Source organism: Scyliorhinus canicula, chromosome 4 (assembly GCF_902713615.1).
Source record: "Scyliorhinus canicula chromosome 4, sScyCan1.1, whole genome shotgun sequence".
In the NCBI taxonomy this organism is placed as follows: domain Eukaryota; kingdom Metazoa; phylum Chordata; class Chondrichthyes; order Carcharhiniformes; family Scyliorhinidae; genus Scyliorhinus; species Scyliorhinus canicula.
Genome location: NC_052149.1, coordinates 124,673,541 through 124,692,653, shown reverse-complemented (window position 1 = coordinate 124,692,653; position 19,113 = coordinate 124,673,541). Strand labels below are relative to the sequence as shown.

The 19,113-nt window shown below is 43.5% G+C and overlaps 1 protein-coding gene across 1 annotated transcript in view; it reads right to left on the bottom strand.

Moving 5' to 3' along the window:
* Window positions 1-1,534: 1,534 nt before the first annotated feature.
* The window catches only part of LOC119964942 (xenotropic and polytropic retrovirus receptor 1 homolog), a 468,531-nt gene continuing 450,952 nt past the window's right edge, over window positions 1,535-19,113 (bottom strand). Inside the window, exons 12-15 of the mRNA XM_038795157.1 lie at window positions 17,090-17,256; window positions 14,747-14,886; window positions 12,790-12,999; window positions 1,535-4,268 (exon numbers count right to left, since the gene is read on the bottom strand). Coding sequence (XP_038651085.1) covers window positions 4,208-4,268; window positions 12,790-12,999; window positions 14,747-14,886; window positions 17,090-17,256 — 578 coding nt within the window. The 3' untranslated portion in view covers window positions 1,535-4,207. The remainder of the gene's footprint in view (window positions 4,269-12,789; window positions 13,000-14,746; window positions 14,887-17,089; window positions 17,257-19,113) is intronic.

Sequence of the window (19,113 nt, the reverse complement as noted above, 5' to 3'; positions counted from 1 at the left end):
GAGCAGTGTCTAACGAATAGGCAACACCAGTGACCCAATTCAACATACGTTTATCTCAAGGACAATTAGGGGTAGGAAATAAATGCCTAGCCAGCGACATCCATGTCCTGTAAATAAATAAAAATAGATGTTATTGCTTTAGAATGGGCCAATACCTGGTTCTGGGGGGTGGGAAGCCTTTTAGAGTCACTGGTTCTAGGTAGGTGTGTTTTTTTTGAATAGAGTAGTAACAAGTTCTAGTGCAGGATGCCTTTTAGAATGACCAATCACTGGTTCTAGAAGGCGTGTTCTATAATGGGCCAGTCCACTGGATCTAGAGGGGTGTGTTTTAGAATGGGCCAGTCACTGGTTCTAGAGGGCATGTGTGATTTAGAATGGGCTAGTCATTGGTTCTAGGGGAGAAAGGGGGGGGGGGGGGGGGGGGGAGAAAGGGGGGGGGGGGGGGGGGTTAGAATGGGCCAGTCATTGGTTCTAGGGGGTGTTTTAGAATGGCCTGTCAAGAGTCTTAGAGTGGTTTGTTTTAGAATGGCCAATCACTGGTTCGAGAAAGAGTGTGTTTCAGAATAATTTGAGAGGGTGTGTGTTTTAGAAGGGGCCAGTCACTAGTTTTAAAGGGTGTGTATTTTAGAATTGGTCAGCCACTGGTTCAAGAGGGTGTGTTTTTTAGAATGGATCTGTCACTGGTTCCAGAGAGGTTATGTTTCAGAATGGCCCAGTCACTGGTTTTAAAATGGTGTGTAGTTTAGAATGGGCTAGATGATTATCTCTATCCAAGAACATAAATCATCAATGCTCATGGATTTGATTCAAAAAAGTTTAATGAATCTTCTTGGGTTCTCCAGTTCTCTATACACAAGAAAGCAATGTAGATTGAGCAGTGACTTCAAGCAACCCTGTGGCACCATCCCCTTCAACGGTATAAAATATAAATATGCCACACTGAAGAGTTCTGTGTCTTTGTATATTAACAATAAAAAGGAAGATCGATCCTATGCTTAGTCTCCTTGTTCAAAGCTTCCAGCAATGAAATCTTCCTACAAGCAAAGAGATGCGTTTAGCTTTTGGGTGATTGTGCAGAGCAGGCGATGGAATGTCCCATGTCTCTCAATCCAAGCTTATCCAGTCACTGTGAGGAACTAATAAAGGAGGTAAAGGGATGAGACAGGTGTCTCCAAACATGGACAGTAACCTTCTGCTGCTCTCCATTATTACCTGCGCTATTGCAGCTTTGCTACCCACAGAGGCATTTTTTTAAGCTCGTGAGTCTGCAAAGGTTGGCTGGCTTTTATTTATATCTGTTGGGTGGAAGGAGAGGGCAAGGGTAAACCACATAGAATGGGACTGTCAGAAAATCAGCAAACTCTATCCCCAATTCAGAAAAGAAAATATATAAAGCATGTTCAGAATTTTTAGTGAAAGCTAATCATTGTGTCACAATTCCATTTACCAAATTGACCCCCACATTAAAATTAAGAAAAACTATAAAATTGCTCCCTGAAAGATATTTGGCAATTTGGACTTGCAGTTGGTTGACTTTTTGCTTCTACATTTAGGTTTAGGTTGAGTCTCATTCGTAATTAGGCTATTGAACCCAAACCAAGAGATCGAATAATGAACACTCATCCTGCATTAATTCTGAACTCTTGTATTGCTTCATCAAACCTCAATTCTATTGTTGGTCACAGAGCACAGTGTCATAATGGTCACCTGACACACCGCCATAACAATGCTGGCGCACATCCATTTATTTTCCTGGCTAGCTTTCTCAAAAATGTCCTTCTATCTCTGCGTCCTCACAGCTCAGACAGGAGCTTATGCTGCAGACAACTTCCAGCCTTCACTTGGCCTATTGCTGAGCAATACAAAGCTTCATTCAGCATTCATGCTAGGCTGGATTCACCAGCGTGACCGGCTACTTACTTTGTCTGCGCAGTTCCCCTTGTTGCCGAGTCTGCCCCCACAAATATAAACAAGCCAGATTCAACCACAACAGGAACTCACTCCATTATGCAAGTGCTTTCAATGGAAGCGGACCCAAGAAATAAAAAGCTACCAATGCTTGCGCTGTGGAACTGCCTGAATCAGGTTTCCTGAGCTACCACATTCAGAGAAGTTCACATTCAGCCTAGCTAGCTGGTGTTCCTTTTCTCCCCCTTCCTTTTCAGGTGTTACCATATGACTTAATCACATCCATTTTTCTGTACATTTTATTAACAGAAGGCAACAGGAATGTCAAATTCCATATAATACAAGCTACTGCTGCAAACCGAAACATGGGTGAATATTGTGAATTTGTGCCAGCGAAAGAGATTTGGAAAGTGTTTTTTAAGCCATTATTTTGTTTATGAATGATTCATTCACCAAAAACTTTGATCATATCCAATGCTCACGCATTTGCTTCAACTTCCAGTTCCAAATGATTGTGCTAAGTTATATACTCTGTTGTGAAGGCAGTCCTGCATACAAGCGAGCCAAACTCAGAGCTCCTTTACAATGAAGTCTTCCCCCACCCATTCGACATCTGTAACAAATTGTGAACCACTGTTTAACCAGGCTCAGTCATGAGACGTCGAGTTCTCTGACACAGAGCGAGACTTAAATGTCCTTGCCTAGGCCCGCACTTACCTTGATTTCTTTTGCGTACACCCAGGGTCACAGGTTCTTTGCTACAATGGAGCCCTCTTAAGACTATGTCAGAAGAGACTCATTATTAGAAGGTACCTTCTGATTGTCCCAATCCAGCTAAATCAACTACATTAAAAAACAAAAATCCCTGTTAAGATTAGGTAGATGGAATGAATTCAGAACATGACATGAGCGATCAATGAGCAATTTCCAACTTCACTACTACTACTAACTTTCACAGTGACATACATTAACAGTGAATTCTAAACCCTGAAATGTGCAACAGATCGTTTGCACAATAACACAAACTCACTGCATTGAAACCTCCCCACTGATCTAGGCTTTGGCTGACTGAACTGGATCTTAAGGTGGCTCCACTAAAACATCCACCCATGGGGCTAAATGTCACATACTGCCATGAATCTGTTACTGGAGAAACTCATTGTGGCACTATCTCCAGGGAATGGGGAAGGAAGGGCAGCTCTTGGAACAATAGCACTGATGGTTCCCGGGGAAATCTTCACTGCACCAATCAACATTGCAGCCACTATGACAGGCTGGGCATGCAGCAAGACAGCAGCAGGATCTCGGAGTGATACCAGGAAATGATAAGAAAGATCGGCGGATTAAATTGATGCACTGAAGGAATCCATCATTTGACATTCAAACTTTGGTCAAAAAAAATTAATAGATTATTCATGTTGAATTTCCCATGAAATTCTGGGATATGTAAATTGAAATGTTTCACTGATAGATGAATTTAAAAAGAAGAACGGTTGCAACAGTCCTTGATACCACTGGCTGTGATTCGATTTATAATTAATACAAATGTATTTTGTGGCATCGGTAAAGTTTTTTTATTAGACCAGCCTGTCATAGGTAACTTGTTCCAGTGGAATGTAACCTGGTGGACTGTGTTGGATGCAGGGCCTCTGCGTTTGGCAGCTCTGCAGGAACTGCCACCTAGAAAGCTTTGAAGTACTCTTAATAAAGATGCTCAGCTTTCTTTCAAGAGGAAAGCTAAGCACTGACCAAAACACAAAAAAAAATAAAGTTCAACGAACATTGACACTAACTTCTGCATCAACAGACAGGACACAAGTTTCTTTCATAAATAATATGAACATTTCCAATCGGAACAGAACAAATGCATATCAAAATGAATTTTTCTTTTTAAACACCATAACTTCACGTAGGAAGTACAATTAAGTGCACTTTCCCTGCAAGTGCAACTAGGGCCATGAGCCAGTCAGAAAGACTTGAAGAAACCAGTTTAAACCAGCTTAAACCAGCCCTAGCCATACTGAGCCTGAGAGAGAAGAAAAAAGTACAGACAAAACAAAAAGAAAATTGTTATTTTCCAGCACAGAGTTTGTTCTGTTTAGATTTGATCCTTGTGGATGTTTTGTTGTTGGTTGTAAAATTGTTCTTTACAACGTTTTTTTAAATCGGTTTAAATTAATATATTAAAACAAAGGGGAAAAAATGGAATCGAGTCTGTTGCCACACGCAGTGACAGATTGTGTTCAGTGCCTGGTAGAACTGGAACGTGTGAAGGACAGTGACTGCTTGGTGTTGATTTTCATGTGAACGCTTCATCATCTGTGTCTTCGATTAACACGGCCGCGTCACGGGGCTTCACTCTGGGGGTGAGAAACAGGTCAATGTAAGAATTAATGGCTCGAATGCACAGCATCAATCAAATCACCTACCGACCCACACCTCACCCCCCCCCCCCCCCCCCCCCCCCCATAAAATGTCTGCCCTCTGACGGAATTGTAGGGAATTTACAGCACAGAAACAGCCCTTCTGCCCACCTGACCTACGTCAGTGTCTATTCTCCACAAACCTCCCCTTTTCATGTCACCCTGTCAGTACAACTTTCTAATCCTTTCTCCCTCATCTACTTAAGCTAGCTTCCCCATAAATGCATATATTCTATTTGATTCAACTAGCCCATGTGCCAGCAAGTTCTACATTTGAACCACTCTCTGGGTAAATACATTTATCCTGAATACTTGCTGGATTTATCAGTGACCATCTTATGTTAATCGCTCTTAGTTTTCAACTTTCTCACAAGTGAAAACATGCTCTGTATATCTACCCTATCAAATCCCTTCATAATTTTATGACCCCGATCAGGTCACATTTAAAGTAAAAGAGACCCTCTTCAGACTTTCCAGATAGTTATTTATTTCCATTTCTTCTATCATCCTTGCAAAATTTTTCTGCATCCTCTCCAAAGTTCCTTTTTTGTAATAGTGAAGACATGATCTGTGCATGGTGTCCTCAAGCGTGTCTAAATAAAGTTCTTTGTCAGTTTAACTTAACTTCTCAGCTTTTGAATTCAGTTTCTCTAGTCTTGAACCCCAGAGCTTTTGTTTGCGCTTTTTACAGCTTTGGTTTGCCATTTGCCATGGGTCCATTGAACCTGGCTGTCCTTCTGTACCTTGCTGACAGAAAACATCCTCACCTGTGAAGTTACGCACCCCAGGTATATGCAATTGAGGCACTTAAGATGTTAAAAGTAGATGCAGACAAACCATCTTTTCTAGTGGGGAAGGGCAGAGGCTCAAAATTGGTGTCAGGTGAAAACACAAAGCCGTCAAAATCTGAAACCCACTCCTCCAAAAGGCTGTGGATGATGGGAGTCAATTAAAATTTAGAAGACGGAGGGAGACAAGTTTTGTTAGGTTAGGATATTTGTGGAGTTTGCACAATCTTCCCGTGTTTCTGTGGGTCTCACCCCCACAACCCAAATATGTGCAGGGTAGGTGGATTGGCCACGCTAAATTGCCCCTTAATTGGAATAAATGAATGGGATACTCTAAATTTATAATAAAAAAAGGTTCGGATATTAAAGATTATGGGGCAAAAACAGGAAAATGGAGATGAGGTTCAGATTTGCCATGTTCTCACTCAGGAGGTGTCAAAAATATGGCTTGGAATAGAGTTGGTTCCTGCAGCACGTTGTGTTTAAGATGTTGTGAAATGAGTCTAAATGCCTTGAAGTTTAAGAGATGTGAGTGACTTCAGTCAAACATGTCCAATTCTTAAAGGTGTCGACAGTCTGGATTCTGCGGGGATGCTTCCCCTGTCTAGGGAGTACAGAAATAGCACGTCACTGTCTCAGAATAAGGGGGCAGCCATTTAGGTCTGAGATGAGGAGTCATTCTTCAAAGGTGTGTGAATCATTGCAATTCTCTACCCCAGAGTTGTGGATGCTCAGCGGTGGCTTTTCTTATTCATTTATGGGATGTGGGTGTCGTTGGCTAGGGCAGCATTTATTGTCTAGCCCTAATTGCCCATTGAGAAGGTGGTGGTGAGTTGCCTTCTTTAACTGCTGCAGTCCATGTAGTGTAGGTACACCCACAGTGCTGTTAGGTAGGGAGTTCCAGGATTTTGACTCAGCAACAGTGAACGGACGGCCAATATATTTCCAAGGCAGGACTGTGAATACTTGGAGGGGAACTTCCAGGTGGTGATGTTCCCATGTATCTGCTGCCTCTGCCATTCTCGATGGTAATGGTCATAGGTTTTGGAAGATGCTGCCTAAGGAGATTTGGTGATTCTTGCAGTGCATCTTGTAGATGGTACACACTGCAGTTGCTGTGCATTGATGAAGGGAGTGAATATTTGTGGATGAGATACCAATCAAGCAGGCTGCTGGATGGTGTCAAGCTTCTTGAATGTTGTTGGAGCTTCATTCATTCATCATTCATCCAGGCAAGTGAGGAACTTTCCAGCATATTCCTGATTTGTGACTTGGAGATGGTGGACGGGCTGTGTGGAATCAGGGGATAAATTACTCTCCACAGAAATCCCAGTCTCTGCCCTGTGCTTGTAGTCACGGTATTTTTTTGGCTGGTCCAGTTCAGTTTCTGGTCAATGGTAACCTCCAGGATATTGATGTGGGCATTCAGCGATGGTAATGCCATTGAATGTCAAGGGACGGTGGTTAGATTCTCTCTTGTTGGAGATGGTCATTACCTGGTACTTGTGTGGCGCAAAACAGAGATCAATTGTTTTCTATCTGTTGAGGGAATTGAGAAATATGGGGATAGCACAGAGAGAGGGAATTGAGGCAGAAGATCAGTCACTGAATGGCAGAGCAGGCTCAAAGGGCTGAATGGTCTACTCCCAGATCCAATTCTTTTGACTGTGAAACTAGGAGTTGGATATTTATGATGTTCAACATTTTCTCTGGTGTTCATACAGTTTTGTGGTTGGGGTGGGATGGTTTATTCACAGGGAGAAAAAAATATTCAAGTAGACTCTACATTGTAGAGTCCTATTTGGGATATTAAAAATTTTAAGAATTTATGGGCGGCATGGTAGCACAGTGGGTAGCACAGTTGCTTCACAGCTCCAGGGTCCCAGTTTTGATTCCCGGCTTGTTCGGAGTCTGCACGTCCTCCCCGTGTGTGCGGGGTTTACTCCGGGTGCTCCGGTTTCCTCTCACAGTCCAAAGATCTGCAGAGTAGGTGGATTGGCCATGTTAAATTGCCCTTCATGTACAAATGGGTTGGGTGGGGTTACTGGGTTGCGAGGATAGGGTGGAGGTGTGGGCTTAGGTAGGATGCTCTTTCCAAGGGCTGGTGCAGACTCGATGGGCCGAATGGATTCCTTCTGCATTGTAAATTATATAAGGGTGGCTTTTAACCACTTTGTAGAACTACACCTGAGTGAAACCCGTGGATTTACAATGGCAAACTGTGAAAGATTGCTTCCACTGGTAGATAAACGTATGTGGACCAAGGCAAAGGGGGCGAGAGATTCTCACTGAGCTCAGGGAGCATCATGAGCTCCAATAAATGGGAGAAGTGAGACTCAGGAGGTTCAAGTACAGGTTGGCAACATTGAGGTGGAGCTGTGAACAGCATTCTTGCTTTTCCATAGTGTAAATAAGAGGAAGTTCAAAAATAAACTTCTACTAGTTTTCAGCGGCTGCTGAATAACTGAAAACCCTGGTAGCTTACACAGTGCATACTCCAGCAAGTGCTTCATACATGCTGATGAAATAGGTACAGGGCCTTTCTTTGCATAACAATTTCTACCCCTGGTGTGACTAAATAGCTCTTACTGAAGGTGTCCTAAGCCGAGTGCTGGAACATTAAATCAGGTCTGCCAGTATGGAGTTTGACTGAATTGAATGATGGACCAGGCTTGTTCCAAATAGCTAGCACCACAGGCAAGTGTCTCCAATGGGAGATTTTGCAGAACACAAGACACTCCAGCCTAGCACTTAACAGTAGGAAGCTGGTTTCCGACTATCTACACAGTTTTAAACGGCAAGAAAAGTGATTTGGTTGTTTGACTGTTTGGGTTTCCAGATCAATGCCATTTTAAAAGCCCATTTGAACTGGGTACAATGGGAAATTCTCGCCTTCTGAGTTGGGACAGTAAATATACAGCATGTTAAAACTGCCTGTGGACTAAGTGATTCAGGTTCTCATTTCAGCCTTCGTCTTGCAGGGATATAACAAATTACTGTTTCACACATTACTGCCCATTTAGATAAGGAGCATTTCTGTACCTGAAGGTTTCTCATTCACAGGGGCAACAGCAATCAAAACAAATGGATCCATTAAGGGATCCCTTTCATTGGCCTTCTGAGGATGCCAGATCCTGAAGTGAGCCCAGCTAGTGGCAATGGTATTAGGAGAATGTAAACTGACAGGAAGCATGGCACGTCTAAGTGAAGGGCGCAAACTTCAATAATTGTCAGGATATTTGACTGCAATGGCATCACTGATCTTAAACTCTCCTGTTGCTCACAAATCCTCAAACTTCGTAGGAGAAATCAGTGGCTAGCACTGAATTGTGGGAATTCTATCTTTACTAATCTGGGAGCACTGTGGCCAACTTTAGAATTCTTACTGCCAGTTCGATGTACAAACTAGAATCTATTGTATCCCATATTCAAAATTACACTCCCAAGAAAAGTACGAACGTAGTAAATTGTGAATCTCACAAATTTCAACATACAATGTTGCTTTTTCAAAACAATAAATAAAGAGAACGTGAGGAAGTTTCTCAGCCCAAAAATAAACAAGCCCTTCTCTGTTTGGTAAGGCCTCTCTGAATCAATTATGCAAAGTCCAGACAAAAATAGATAATGCAGAAGAGACTGCTGCTGCAGTGCAGGTTCCCACCATATGGTGGCAGTATGCTCCTTCCCAATTGCTCTAAAGAAGAAAACTTGCATTTATATAGCATATTTCACATCCTCACTCAAAACACCACAGCCAATATAAGACCATAAGATATAGGAACCGAATTAGGCCATTCGGTACATCGGGTCTGCTCAACCATTCAACCACGGCTGATATGTTTCTCATCCCCATTCTCTTGCCATCTCCCCATAACCCCTGATCCCTTTGTTAATCAAGAACCTACCTAGCTCAAATGGGAGGACGACCTGGGGATGGAGATAGGGTGGGGACTCTGGAGCGAAGCACTGCATAGGGTCAACTCCACCTCCACGTGCGCAAGGCTCAGCCTGACACAACTAAAAGTGGTACATAGAGCCCACTTAACGAGAAACCGTATGAGTAGGTTCTTCCCGGAGGTGGAGGACAAATGTGAGCGGTGCCAAAGAGGCCCGGCCAACCACGCCCACATGTTCTGGTCTTGCCCCAGACTTGTGGAGTACTGGACAGCCTTCTTCGAGGCTATGTCCAAAGTGGTGGGGGTGAGGGTGGAGCCATGCCCGATAGTGGCGGTCTTCGGGGTTTCAGACCAGCCAGATCTATTCCTGGGGAGGAGGGCGGACGCCCTTGCCTTTGCCTCCCTGATTGCCCGCCGTAGAATCCTGTTTGGCTGGCGGTCAGCAGCACCACCCAGAGCTGCAGACTGGCTGTCCGACCTCTCGGAATCTCTCCAAATGGAGAAAATCAAATTCGCCATCCGAGGGTCGGACGACGGCTTCCACAGAACGTGGGAGCCATTCATGCAACTGTTCCGGGACCTGTTTGTGGCCAACGTACATGAGGAAGAATAGTCGGGTGGCCAAGAACCAGGGGAAAATGGACGGGAATCGGGGGAAGGTAGCCGGGGGGAGGGGGGGGGGGCTACGGGCTCGGTATGGGGGTTTGATGGCAAGCCAAGGCCCAAAACCAAACTATAAATAAATGCCTATAAACATGTGCCTCGGCCATATTGGGGAATGTAAAATATGTATGCTGGCTAAAGGGGGCGGCCACAATTATTGTTATGAAGATGCTTATCTGTAAATATTCATGTTAAATTTTTGTGTTTTCCTTTTTTTTTCTCTCTCTCTAATAACTTGTAATTTGTCATATATAAAATATGAAAACTCAATAAAAAAACATTTATAAAAAGAACCTACCTAGCTCTGCCTTGAAGACACTCAGTGATTTGACCTCCACAGTCTTCTGCGGCGAAGAGTTCCACAGATATATATTTAGAAATGTGGTGCTTTGAAATTAGCATACCTCATGTGTCAAAGCAACACAAGGCAGGGAAGAAGGATACAATAAGAAGGGAGGGACGATGCAGTCAGAGAGAACAAGAAAACACATTGATGTTGTGCCTTTAACTTGATAAAACATCTAATTGGGGCATTACAAAACAACTGGACATGAGCCACATAGAGATATTGGGGAGATGATGTAGGGAGGGAATGCCATAATTTAGGGCCTTTTCAGCTAAGGGCATGGCATCAATGGTGGAACAATTAAAATGGAGCATGCTCAAAAGACCAGAATTACAGGAGCGCAGATAATTTAGGAAGGTTGAGAGGGCTGGAGGGGATTATAGAGCTGGGGAGGGTTGAGGCAATAGAGGGATTTGAAAACAAGGAAGAGATTCTTAAAATCAAGGCACTGTAATGTAGGTCAGTGAACAATGAGGTGATGGGTGACTGGGATTTGGTGTAAGTTAGAACACGGGTTGTTGAGATTTGGATAACTTTGGCCGGAATTCTCTGGCCTTTAGGATTCTCTTTTCTGCTGGCAGCGCACCCCCCACCAGTGGGTTTCCCGGAGGCATGGGATGGCTTCAACTGGAAATCCCATTGTCAAACAGCAGGAAGAGAGAATCTCGCCGCCAGTTTACTGAGTGCAGAACATGGGAGGCTGAGCAGTATGCATTGGAACGGCATGTTTGCAGGCAACAAAGGCAACAAATGAAGTAATCCTAGAAAGTACAGAGGATCAGAGCGACCTTGGGGTGCATGTCCATAGAGTGGAGTGAAGCAAAGTGTATAAAAACATGAGAGGGCGACTTGAGTGCAGTATATAAAAATATGAGGAGCATAGATAGGTTGGATAGGAAGGAACCTTTCTCCTTAACGGAGGGGTCAATAACCAGGAGGCACAGTGGTTAGCACTGCTGCCTCACAGCATCAGGGACACAGGTTCAATTCCGGCCTTGGGTGACTGTGTGGAATTTGCACTTTCTCCCAGTGCCTGCGTAGGTTTCTTCAGTGTGCTCTAGTTCACTCCCACAGTCCAAAGGTGTTCAGGCTAGGTGGGGCTACAGAGACTATGCTGGGGAGTGGGCCTGGCTCAGGTGCTCTTTCAGAGGATCGGTGCAGACTCGATGGGCCGCATGGCCTCCTTCTGCACTGTAGGGATTTTATGATTTAAGGCAAGGGGCAGAATGTTTAGAGGGGATGTGAGGAAAAACCTTTTCACTCAGGAGGATGATGGAAATCTGGAACTCACTGCCGGAAATGGTGGTAGAGGTGGGAACACTCATAACATTTAAATACGTATTTGGATGTGCACTTGAGGATTCAGCTGTAGAAGAGCTGAAGCAGAGCTGGAAATAGGTGGTCTTATGGATTGATGATGAGGATATTTGGTTAGCAGCTCATCTCAAATTAAACATCAAGGTTGTAGAGAGTCTGATTCATCCTCAAATAATAACTAAGGGGAAGGAAAGTTTTGCTGTTGAGTTTGGAGTGGGGTCAGTCAAGGGGTCATTTTATGAGGGGGTGAAGACGGCAGATTTAAAGGAGAAAGCGACAACATCTTGAGAGAGAGAACCGTTTACCATATCACCGAACATGGGGAAGCTGTGTGGTCAACTGTCTAGAATAGGATCAAGGGAGGAGGCGAGCTTGGAGAGGGCAAGAGCAGAGAAAGAAAAGGATGCGAGTTCAGGGCCAGGAAAGGGGTGGATCCTTAGAAGAGGACATTTGACTTTGTGTGCTATGGAAATGGAGCAAGGTGGCACAGGGAGCCGATCATTTGTCAATCTTTGTGACAAAGAAGTCCTTGGAGTTTTGAAGTGGGTATTTAGGAGATAGCAAAGTGGAGGATTGCAACAAGGAGCTTCGTAGACAGGGACACAGTGACCTGAAGAGTGACGGGAAAACCTGGAGTCAGAATGTGGAAATGGTCAGCTGGACGAGACCATGAGCGTTTCAAATTAAAGGGGAGAAGTTCATTTTCTGGGGGCTTAGCAAGCTGTGGGACTTGGAGAGAGAGAGAGCTGACGGGAATGTAGTACAGTTGAAGATGTGGGCCATGTTGCCACACACGAGTGTGACTTGTGCAGCCAGATAGGGTAGCTATGGAGAAGTCAAGGACTTAGTTGCAAGGGCTGTCACTTTTCTATCAGTAAACTGATCAGATGAAATGGAATGAAAGTCTCCTTCAATCGTGCACCATCTTGTCTGACTGCTGCTTTCCTACCTTTTCTACATCCCACACTCCGCAACTCTCCCACACTGACATCTTAAAGAAAGCTCCTTTGTCACGGTGCAAGTTATCTGGTAGACAAGGTACTTGTGAATGGAGCACCAGAGTATGGCAGTATCCATGACAATGCACTGGCATTGCACTGCAGCCAGAGACAGCACCTTTTGGGAAGTGGGGATTAAACTGAAAAGCCAGTCACGGGGCTACAGTGACTTCAGTCTCCTTGGAGTCTTGGCCAAAATGTATCCCTCAACAGCACTAAAAAAGCTTATCTGAGCATTACGTATACAAGCTGTGTCTCCTACATCACAACAGTGACTCTGCTTTAATTGGCTGGAATATACATGCTGAGGTTGTGAAAGGTGCAATACAACTGTAAGTTGATTCATTGTTTACTGTGTTCTGAAAAGTGTTGCTTCTTTCCATTCCAAGTTTCCCTGCTGCTGTGGTTACTGAGCAGCCTGAGAGTAAGCCCCTTGAATTCAATACGTACAGTGTTTTACGCAGAGAGATGCTGTAAGTGCGTTTCCACACTCTGCTTTTTTGGCGATTCCGCACTCCATCTTCGAGGTCCATCATCTGTTCCAGAACAGTCTGGTCGTCGGCATTGAGAGGTGCCACCGAGATATCACGTACAGCACGGAATTCACCGCAGTTGTTCAGGTGTTCGTTCTCCAAACGGAAAAAATTCCACACAAACCGACTGCAGCAAAACACAACTCAACATTAATGAGCAGCAGTGTGATGACGGCAGCCCCAAAATGCACAGCACTGCAAAGTAAATTATGTTTTTGCTCAAATCGCTGTGCCCAGTCTTACATGCAGCTAGCTGCAATACTGAAACCCTTAAAAACTGCCCTGGGTTGCCTCACTTCACCCCATTGTGATAACTGAGCACAGGAGAAATGTTTCAGCTTGCAGTATACACCCACCCTTTCCCAAACAGTTCAACATTTTGCTTGCTGCAGTCACAAAATTACACTCTATCAACCTGAGTGTACAAGCACTAATGTGTTCCTAAGTTTTAACAAACACTGGCTGCCTTTTAACAAAAGTGTTGCCCACAGCTTAATTTCCAGGCCCATTTTGCTAATTATGAGCATAGGCAATAATGAATTCATCACCTGGGTAGAAAGTTATTGATTTTTACTTTAAAAAGTATTTTAGTAACATGTTGGGTGATTGAAGTGTACCCCACCCACCATCGGAACCCAATCCTGCTTCATCTGTTCCAGTTTCTTCATCCTCCTCTTCACACTGCCATGAAAACGTCGCATCCTGCTTATCGGTGTGTTATCCTATCTCCTGCTGCTGAGTCAATTTCCTAACCAGTTTATCTATTTGACTTTCATTCCATGAGTTTCAATTTTAGCTAACCATCTCTACTGAAGTCCATATAAATATCAGAGGCATTCCCTGTTCACGCGAATTATGTTGATTTTCCAGCTGAAAGTCTTCAAGGTGTTTCTTAATTATAGAAGCTAGTAATTCCCTGACTACAGATGTTGGGCTAATTGGTTCCCTGATTCTTATTTATCTCCTTTATTAAGTAGTGAAGTGACATCCAATTTAAATGAATGTTCCCAAATTGAGAGAACTTTGGAAGACAATATAGTCGGAGCATTTGCAATGTTCTCAACTATTTCCTTTAAAATCCTAGAATGGAAACTATCTGGTTCTAGGGATTTGTTACTCATTATTTTTTAAATTACTGTTATTTTGCTAACGCTAATTTGGGGAGTCCCTGTCCCTGATTCAATATTAAGTTTCCTTGGAATGACAGCTGACATCTTTCTCTACTGTAAATAATGACCAGTATTCCCTTATTTTCTTTTACAAAAATCACCTTCATCAGGTTTTGAAGGGTCCACATTGCTTCTGACCACTCTTTCATAATGTAATAGTGAGAATGGTGTTGATTTTGACATTGCTTGCAAGTTTCTCTTCATACTCCCTTTTTGTAGCTCTTAATATATGTTTTGTCATCTTCTGTTACCCTTTGCATCTTCCCCAGTTGCCAGGATGTGTTTTTAAAAATAAATTTTATGCTTTACCTTTTAGCTCTATACTGTCTTTTAGCTCTTTAGTCATCCATGGCTGCTTTTTTGACAAGTAAAGCTCTTACTGGCTCTGCATCATATTTTATTTTTAAATACACCTCCCGTTGATTTTCTGTCATTTTACCCACTAACAGATCTTCCCAGCTTACTGTGGACAGTCTCTGCCTCACTCCATTGGTCAGCCTTATCCAAATCTAGAATCTTAGTAACCGCGCTTGTGTTTCTTTTCAAACAATACATTGAACTTGATCACATTATGTTCACCGTTAGGCTATTAAATAAATCTGGCTCATGAATGCATCTAGTATGACCTGTCCCCTTGTTGGCTCTAGGACATAATGCTGCATAAAATTGCCATTGGATCATTTCAGGGTTTGAAATTCTGTTTACCGGAAGACCTCCAGTGGGGCCAGCACGGTGGAAATGATGTCTCCTGCAGAAGCAAAAGTGCTCATTGAGGTGATGGAAATCTGCACAGTCCAAGCAAATCGAAGGATGACATCCTCTACTATGGCACAGTAGTAATAGCTCTGCAAATAAAAGGAAAATATCAATCCCTCAGTACATTTTCAGGATATGAGATACAAGTGCAAGTCTGAATAAACCAATTTCCCTCCCTTTTATAATAATAATAACATAATAATCACTTATTGTCACAAGTAGGCTTCAATTAAGTTACTGTGAAAAGCCCCTAGTTGCCACATTCTGGCGCCTGTTCGGGGAGGCCGGTACGGGAATTGAACCCGCTCTGCTGACATTGTTCTGCATTACAAGCCAGCTGTTTAGCCCGCTGTGGTAAACCAGCCCCTAATAAGGGGAGGCAGTGGCATAGTGGTGTTCACACTGGATTAGTAATACAGACACGCTGCCATGTTCTGATGCCAAAACCCCTGCCACAGTCACCAGAAACCCAAGCTGTTTGGAGAGAGCAATTCTTGAGATGTGGAATGAGTACAGGGCACGGATGGGAAGCTGCCAGCCACCGATCAGGTAATGAACTGTGAGCAGTCTGCGGAGGGAGGGAGGAAGGACTTGGGCCTCCAGCTCCTTCTGCTGCCCGCTCGCCTGCCCTCCGCACCCACAGAGTGGGAAAGGAGAGAGAGAAAGAGAGATAGACAAAGTGGAAAAAAAAAGTAAGCAAAAAGTTAAGCTGAGTTTCAGGAATGGTGTTGGTGAGACACAGAAGCTGCGTTACTCAAAGTTTATTTGGGTGATTTTGTGTTATCTTATTTCAAAATATATAATATTTGATTTGATTTATTATTGTCACATGTATTAGTATACAGTGAAAAGTATTGTTTCTTGCATGCTGTACAAACAATGCATACCGTACATAGGAAGGAGAGATTGCAGAATATAATGTTACAGTTATAGCAAGGTGCAGAGAAAAGATCAACTTAATACGAGGTAGGTTCATTCAAAAGTCTGATGGCAGTAGGGAAGAAGCTGCTCTTGAGTTGGTTGGTATCTGACCTCAAACAAATTTTTCCTGACGGAAGAAGGTGGAAGAGAGTATGTCTGGGGTGCGTGGGGTCCTTAATTATGCTGGCTGCCTTTCTGAGGCAGCGGGAATTGTAGACGTAGTCGATTGATGGGAGGCTGGTTTACGTGATGGATTGGGCTACATTCACGACCTTTTCTAATTTCCTCCGGTCTTGGGCAGAGCAGGATCCATACCAAGCTGTGATACAACCAGAAAGAATGCTTTCTATGGTGCATCTGTAGAAGTTGGTGAGGGTCGTAGGTGTAATGCCAAATTTCCTTAGTCTTCTGAGAAAGTAAAGTTGTTGGTGGGCTTTCTTAGCTATAGTGTCGGCATGGGGGGACCAGGACAGGTTGTTGGTGATCTGGACACCTAAGAACTTGAAGCTCTCGACCTTTTCTACTTCGGTTTTAACATTAATTCCTATGGGAACCCATGATTGACTCAAAGTTGTGATTTTCAGAAATGCAACCATAGCTCTTCCAATGAAGCCAATGTTGCAAATGTTACGGAAGCTGAAGATAAATCAACAACTTGCAATAATATGTCTTTAACTGCAGAAAGTGACGGTCTCAACATAAAAGTGTCCAATGGGGGGGGGGGGGGGGGGGGGGGGGGCTACGGGTTCGTTATGGGGGTTTGATGGCAAGCTAAGGCCCAAAACCAAACTGTAAATAAATGCCTATAAACATGTGCCTCGGCCATATTGGGGAATGTAAAATATGTATGCCGGCTAAAGGGGGCGGCCACAGTTGTTATTATGAAGATATGAAGACCTGTAAATATACATGTTAATTTTTGCGTGTTTTTTTTTTCTAATAATTTGTAATTTGTTGGATATAAAATATGAAAACTCAATAAAAAACATTTCAAAAAATGTGTCCAATGTTTGCCTGAAGATAATGTCCTTTATTTCTGCTGATTTGTTCCCCCGCTTTCTCTCCTCCTTCAAGGCATTGACTCTTGACAAGGTGTAGTTTTACAAGCAGGTCAACTGTTATGCCAGGAAGGAGGAATCAGGTAGCTTTCTCACCATGTGGGGGTATATCACAGCCAAACCTGCCCTCCTCTGTGTGCACAGATACACATCCCAGCAAGATTCACCCATAATAACCTGGATCTTGCCAAGTTATTGGGAATACCTAGGTACAGATAAGTATGCACAATCATGTTCCGCAATATTGTTGGCCCAGGTTTCTACCACCCCAGAAATCAGAGTGAGCAATGTTTGGGACTACTTAAACACATACTTTCTGAGGGTAGACAATCTCCTCACGCAGGAAGGTATTCTCTCCAGCATTTTTGTCAAAGAGGCCCCAGTCCATCTTCAGGTCCCAGGTGAGAGTATAACAGGAGCTGACCAACAAGCAGGCGATCCACAGGTAGAGAAACACCGCTGCGTCATCATGTTTCTGTTCTGAAAGACAAACATAAGTGACACCATTACCGTCTGCCATTTGGGTACAGCCTTTGCCTTCAACTCATACAAGTTCCCCGGGAGTTGGAATTAGCACCGCAGCTTTCCTGATTTATATTGATGACCTAGACTTGGGTGTGCAGGGCGCAACTTCAATATCTGCAAATGAGACAAAACTTGGAAGCATTGTGAACAGTGCAGAGGCTGCTAAGAGGATAAAAACAAGCTGATGCAATGGGTGATCACATGACAAATGAAATTCAATGCAGATAATTTGTGACAGTATGAGGAGAACCAATGTTTTTTAAAAATTCATTCATGGGATGTGGGCATCACTGGCTAGGCAAGAACGTATTGCCCTTCCCTAATTGCCCTTCAGAAGGTGGTGTTGAGCTGCCTTATTGAACTGCTGCAGTCCATGTGGTGTAGGTACACCCACAGTGCTGTTAGGGAGGGAGTTCCAGGATTTCGACCCAGCCACAGTGAAGGAATGATGATATATTTCCAAGTCAGGATGGCTTGGAGGGGAACTTCCAGGTGGTGGTCACACACCATAACCAATTCATTGAACAAAGTTTATTCCCACAACTAAAATAGTGATTTTGTTTGTATCAGAATTTTGTGTGTTTAAAAAATTAGAAAAATGTGTAACATTAGAATCATTGAATCCCTGTTAATTTTGGTGGAATTTGTTGAGGGATAAATATTGAAGACCTCCCCTGCTCGTCAGATGTGTCAAGGGATGATTTACATCCACCTGTGGGGGCAGACAGCACCTCAGTTCAACATCTCATCCAAAAGACGGCACCTCTGACAATGCAGCACTCCCGCAGGACTGCACTGAAGTGTCAGTCTTGATTATGTGCTCAAGTCTTTGGATTGGAACCTGAACACAAGGCTTCTGACTCAGGAATGAAAGCATTATGGGTGACCCAGGTTCATCCTAAATTTACAGTCCCTTGTTCCAATTCAATGACTTATGGAATAGTCCCATCAGCTAGATTGAAACAATTGGCTTCGGCACTTATGTGCCCGGGGAGCGGGGGGGGGGGGGGGGGGGGGGGGGGGGGGAAAGGAATCAAATGGATTCCCCCTTACAGTTGATAGCTAGGATTCCTCGCGGTAAGCACACTTGAGTGGAAATCAGCTGATTAGAGGATTACACTTGGCTGTCATGCCCTCGACATCTGAAGTCACTGTCTAGGTTTACAGATAAAAAATTACAATGACAATTTGACTAATGTGCGGGAACTGCTAATAACACAATATAATAGATAGAGAGCATTTATTTGTCTAGTTACTTTCTTTTGAAGAAATCAACATTATGGAAGTGAGGGTTTTCATTCAAATAGTTTCCTTTAGGAGACATTATCCTGAGGGTAAATTTGTGGAAGATATTTCCACTTGTGGAGGAGTTCAAAAATATAGAATAAAAACAGAAAACATTGGAAAAATCAGCAGGTCCAACAAAGTTAATTTTATTTTATTTATTCGTTCACAAGATGTGGGTGTTGCCGCTAGGCTAACATTTATTGCACATCTGTAATTACCCTTGAGAAGATGGTGATGAGTTGCCTTCTTGAACACCCATAGGTACACCCATAATGCTGTTAGGGAGTTCCAGGGTTTTGACCCAATGACAGTGCAGGAACAGCGATATATATCCAAGTCAAGCTGTTGTGTGATTTGCAGGTGGTGCTGTTCCCATGCATCTGCTGCCCTTGTTTTTCTAAGAGGTTGCCGGTTTGGAAGGGGCCGTTGAAGGAGCCTTGGTGAGTTGCTGCATCTTGCAGATGGTACGCACTGCTGCCAGTGTGTGTCAGTAGTGAATGTTTATGGTGATGAATGGAATGCCAA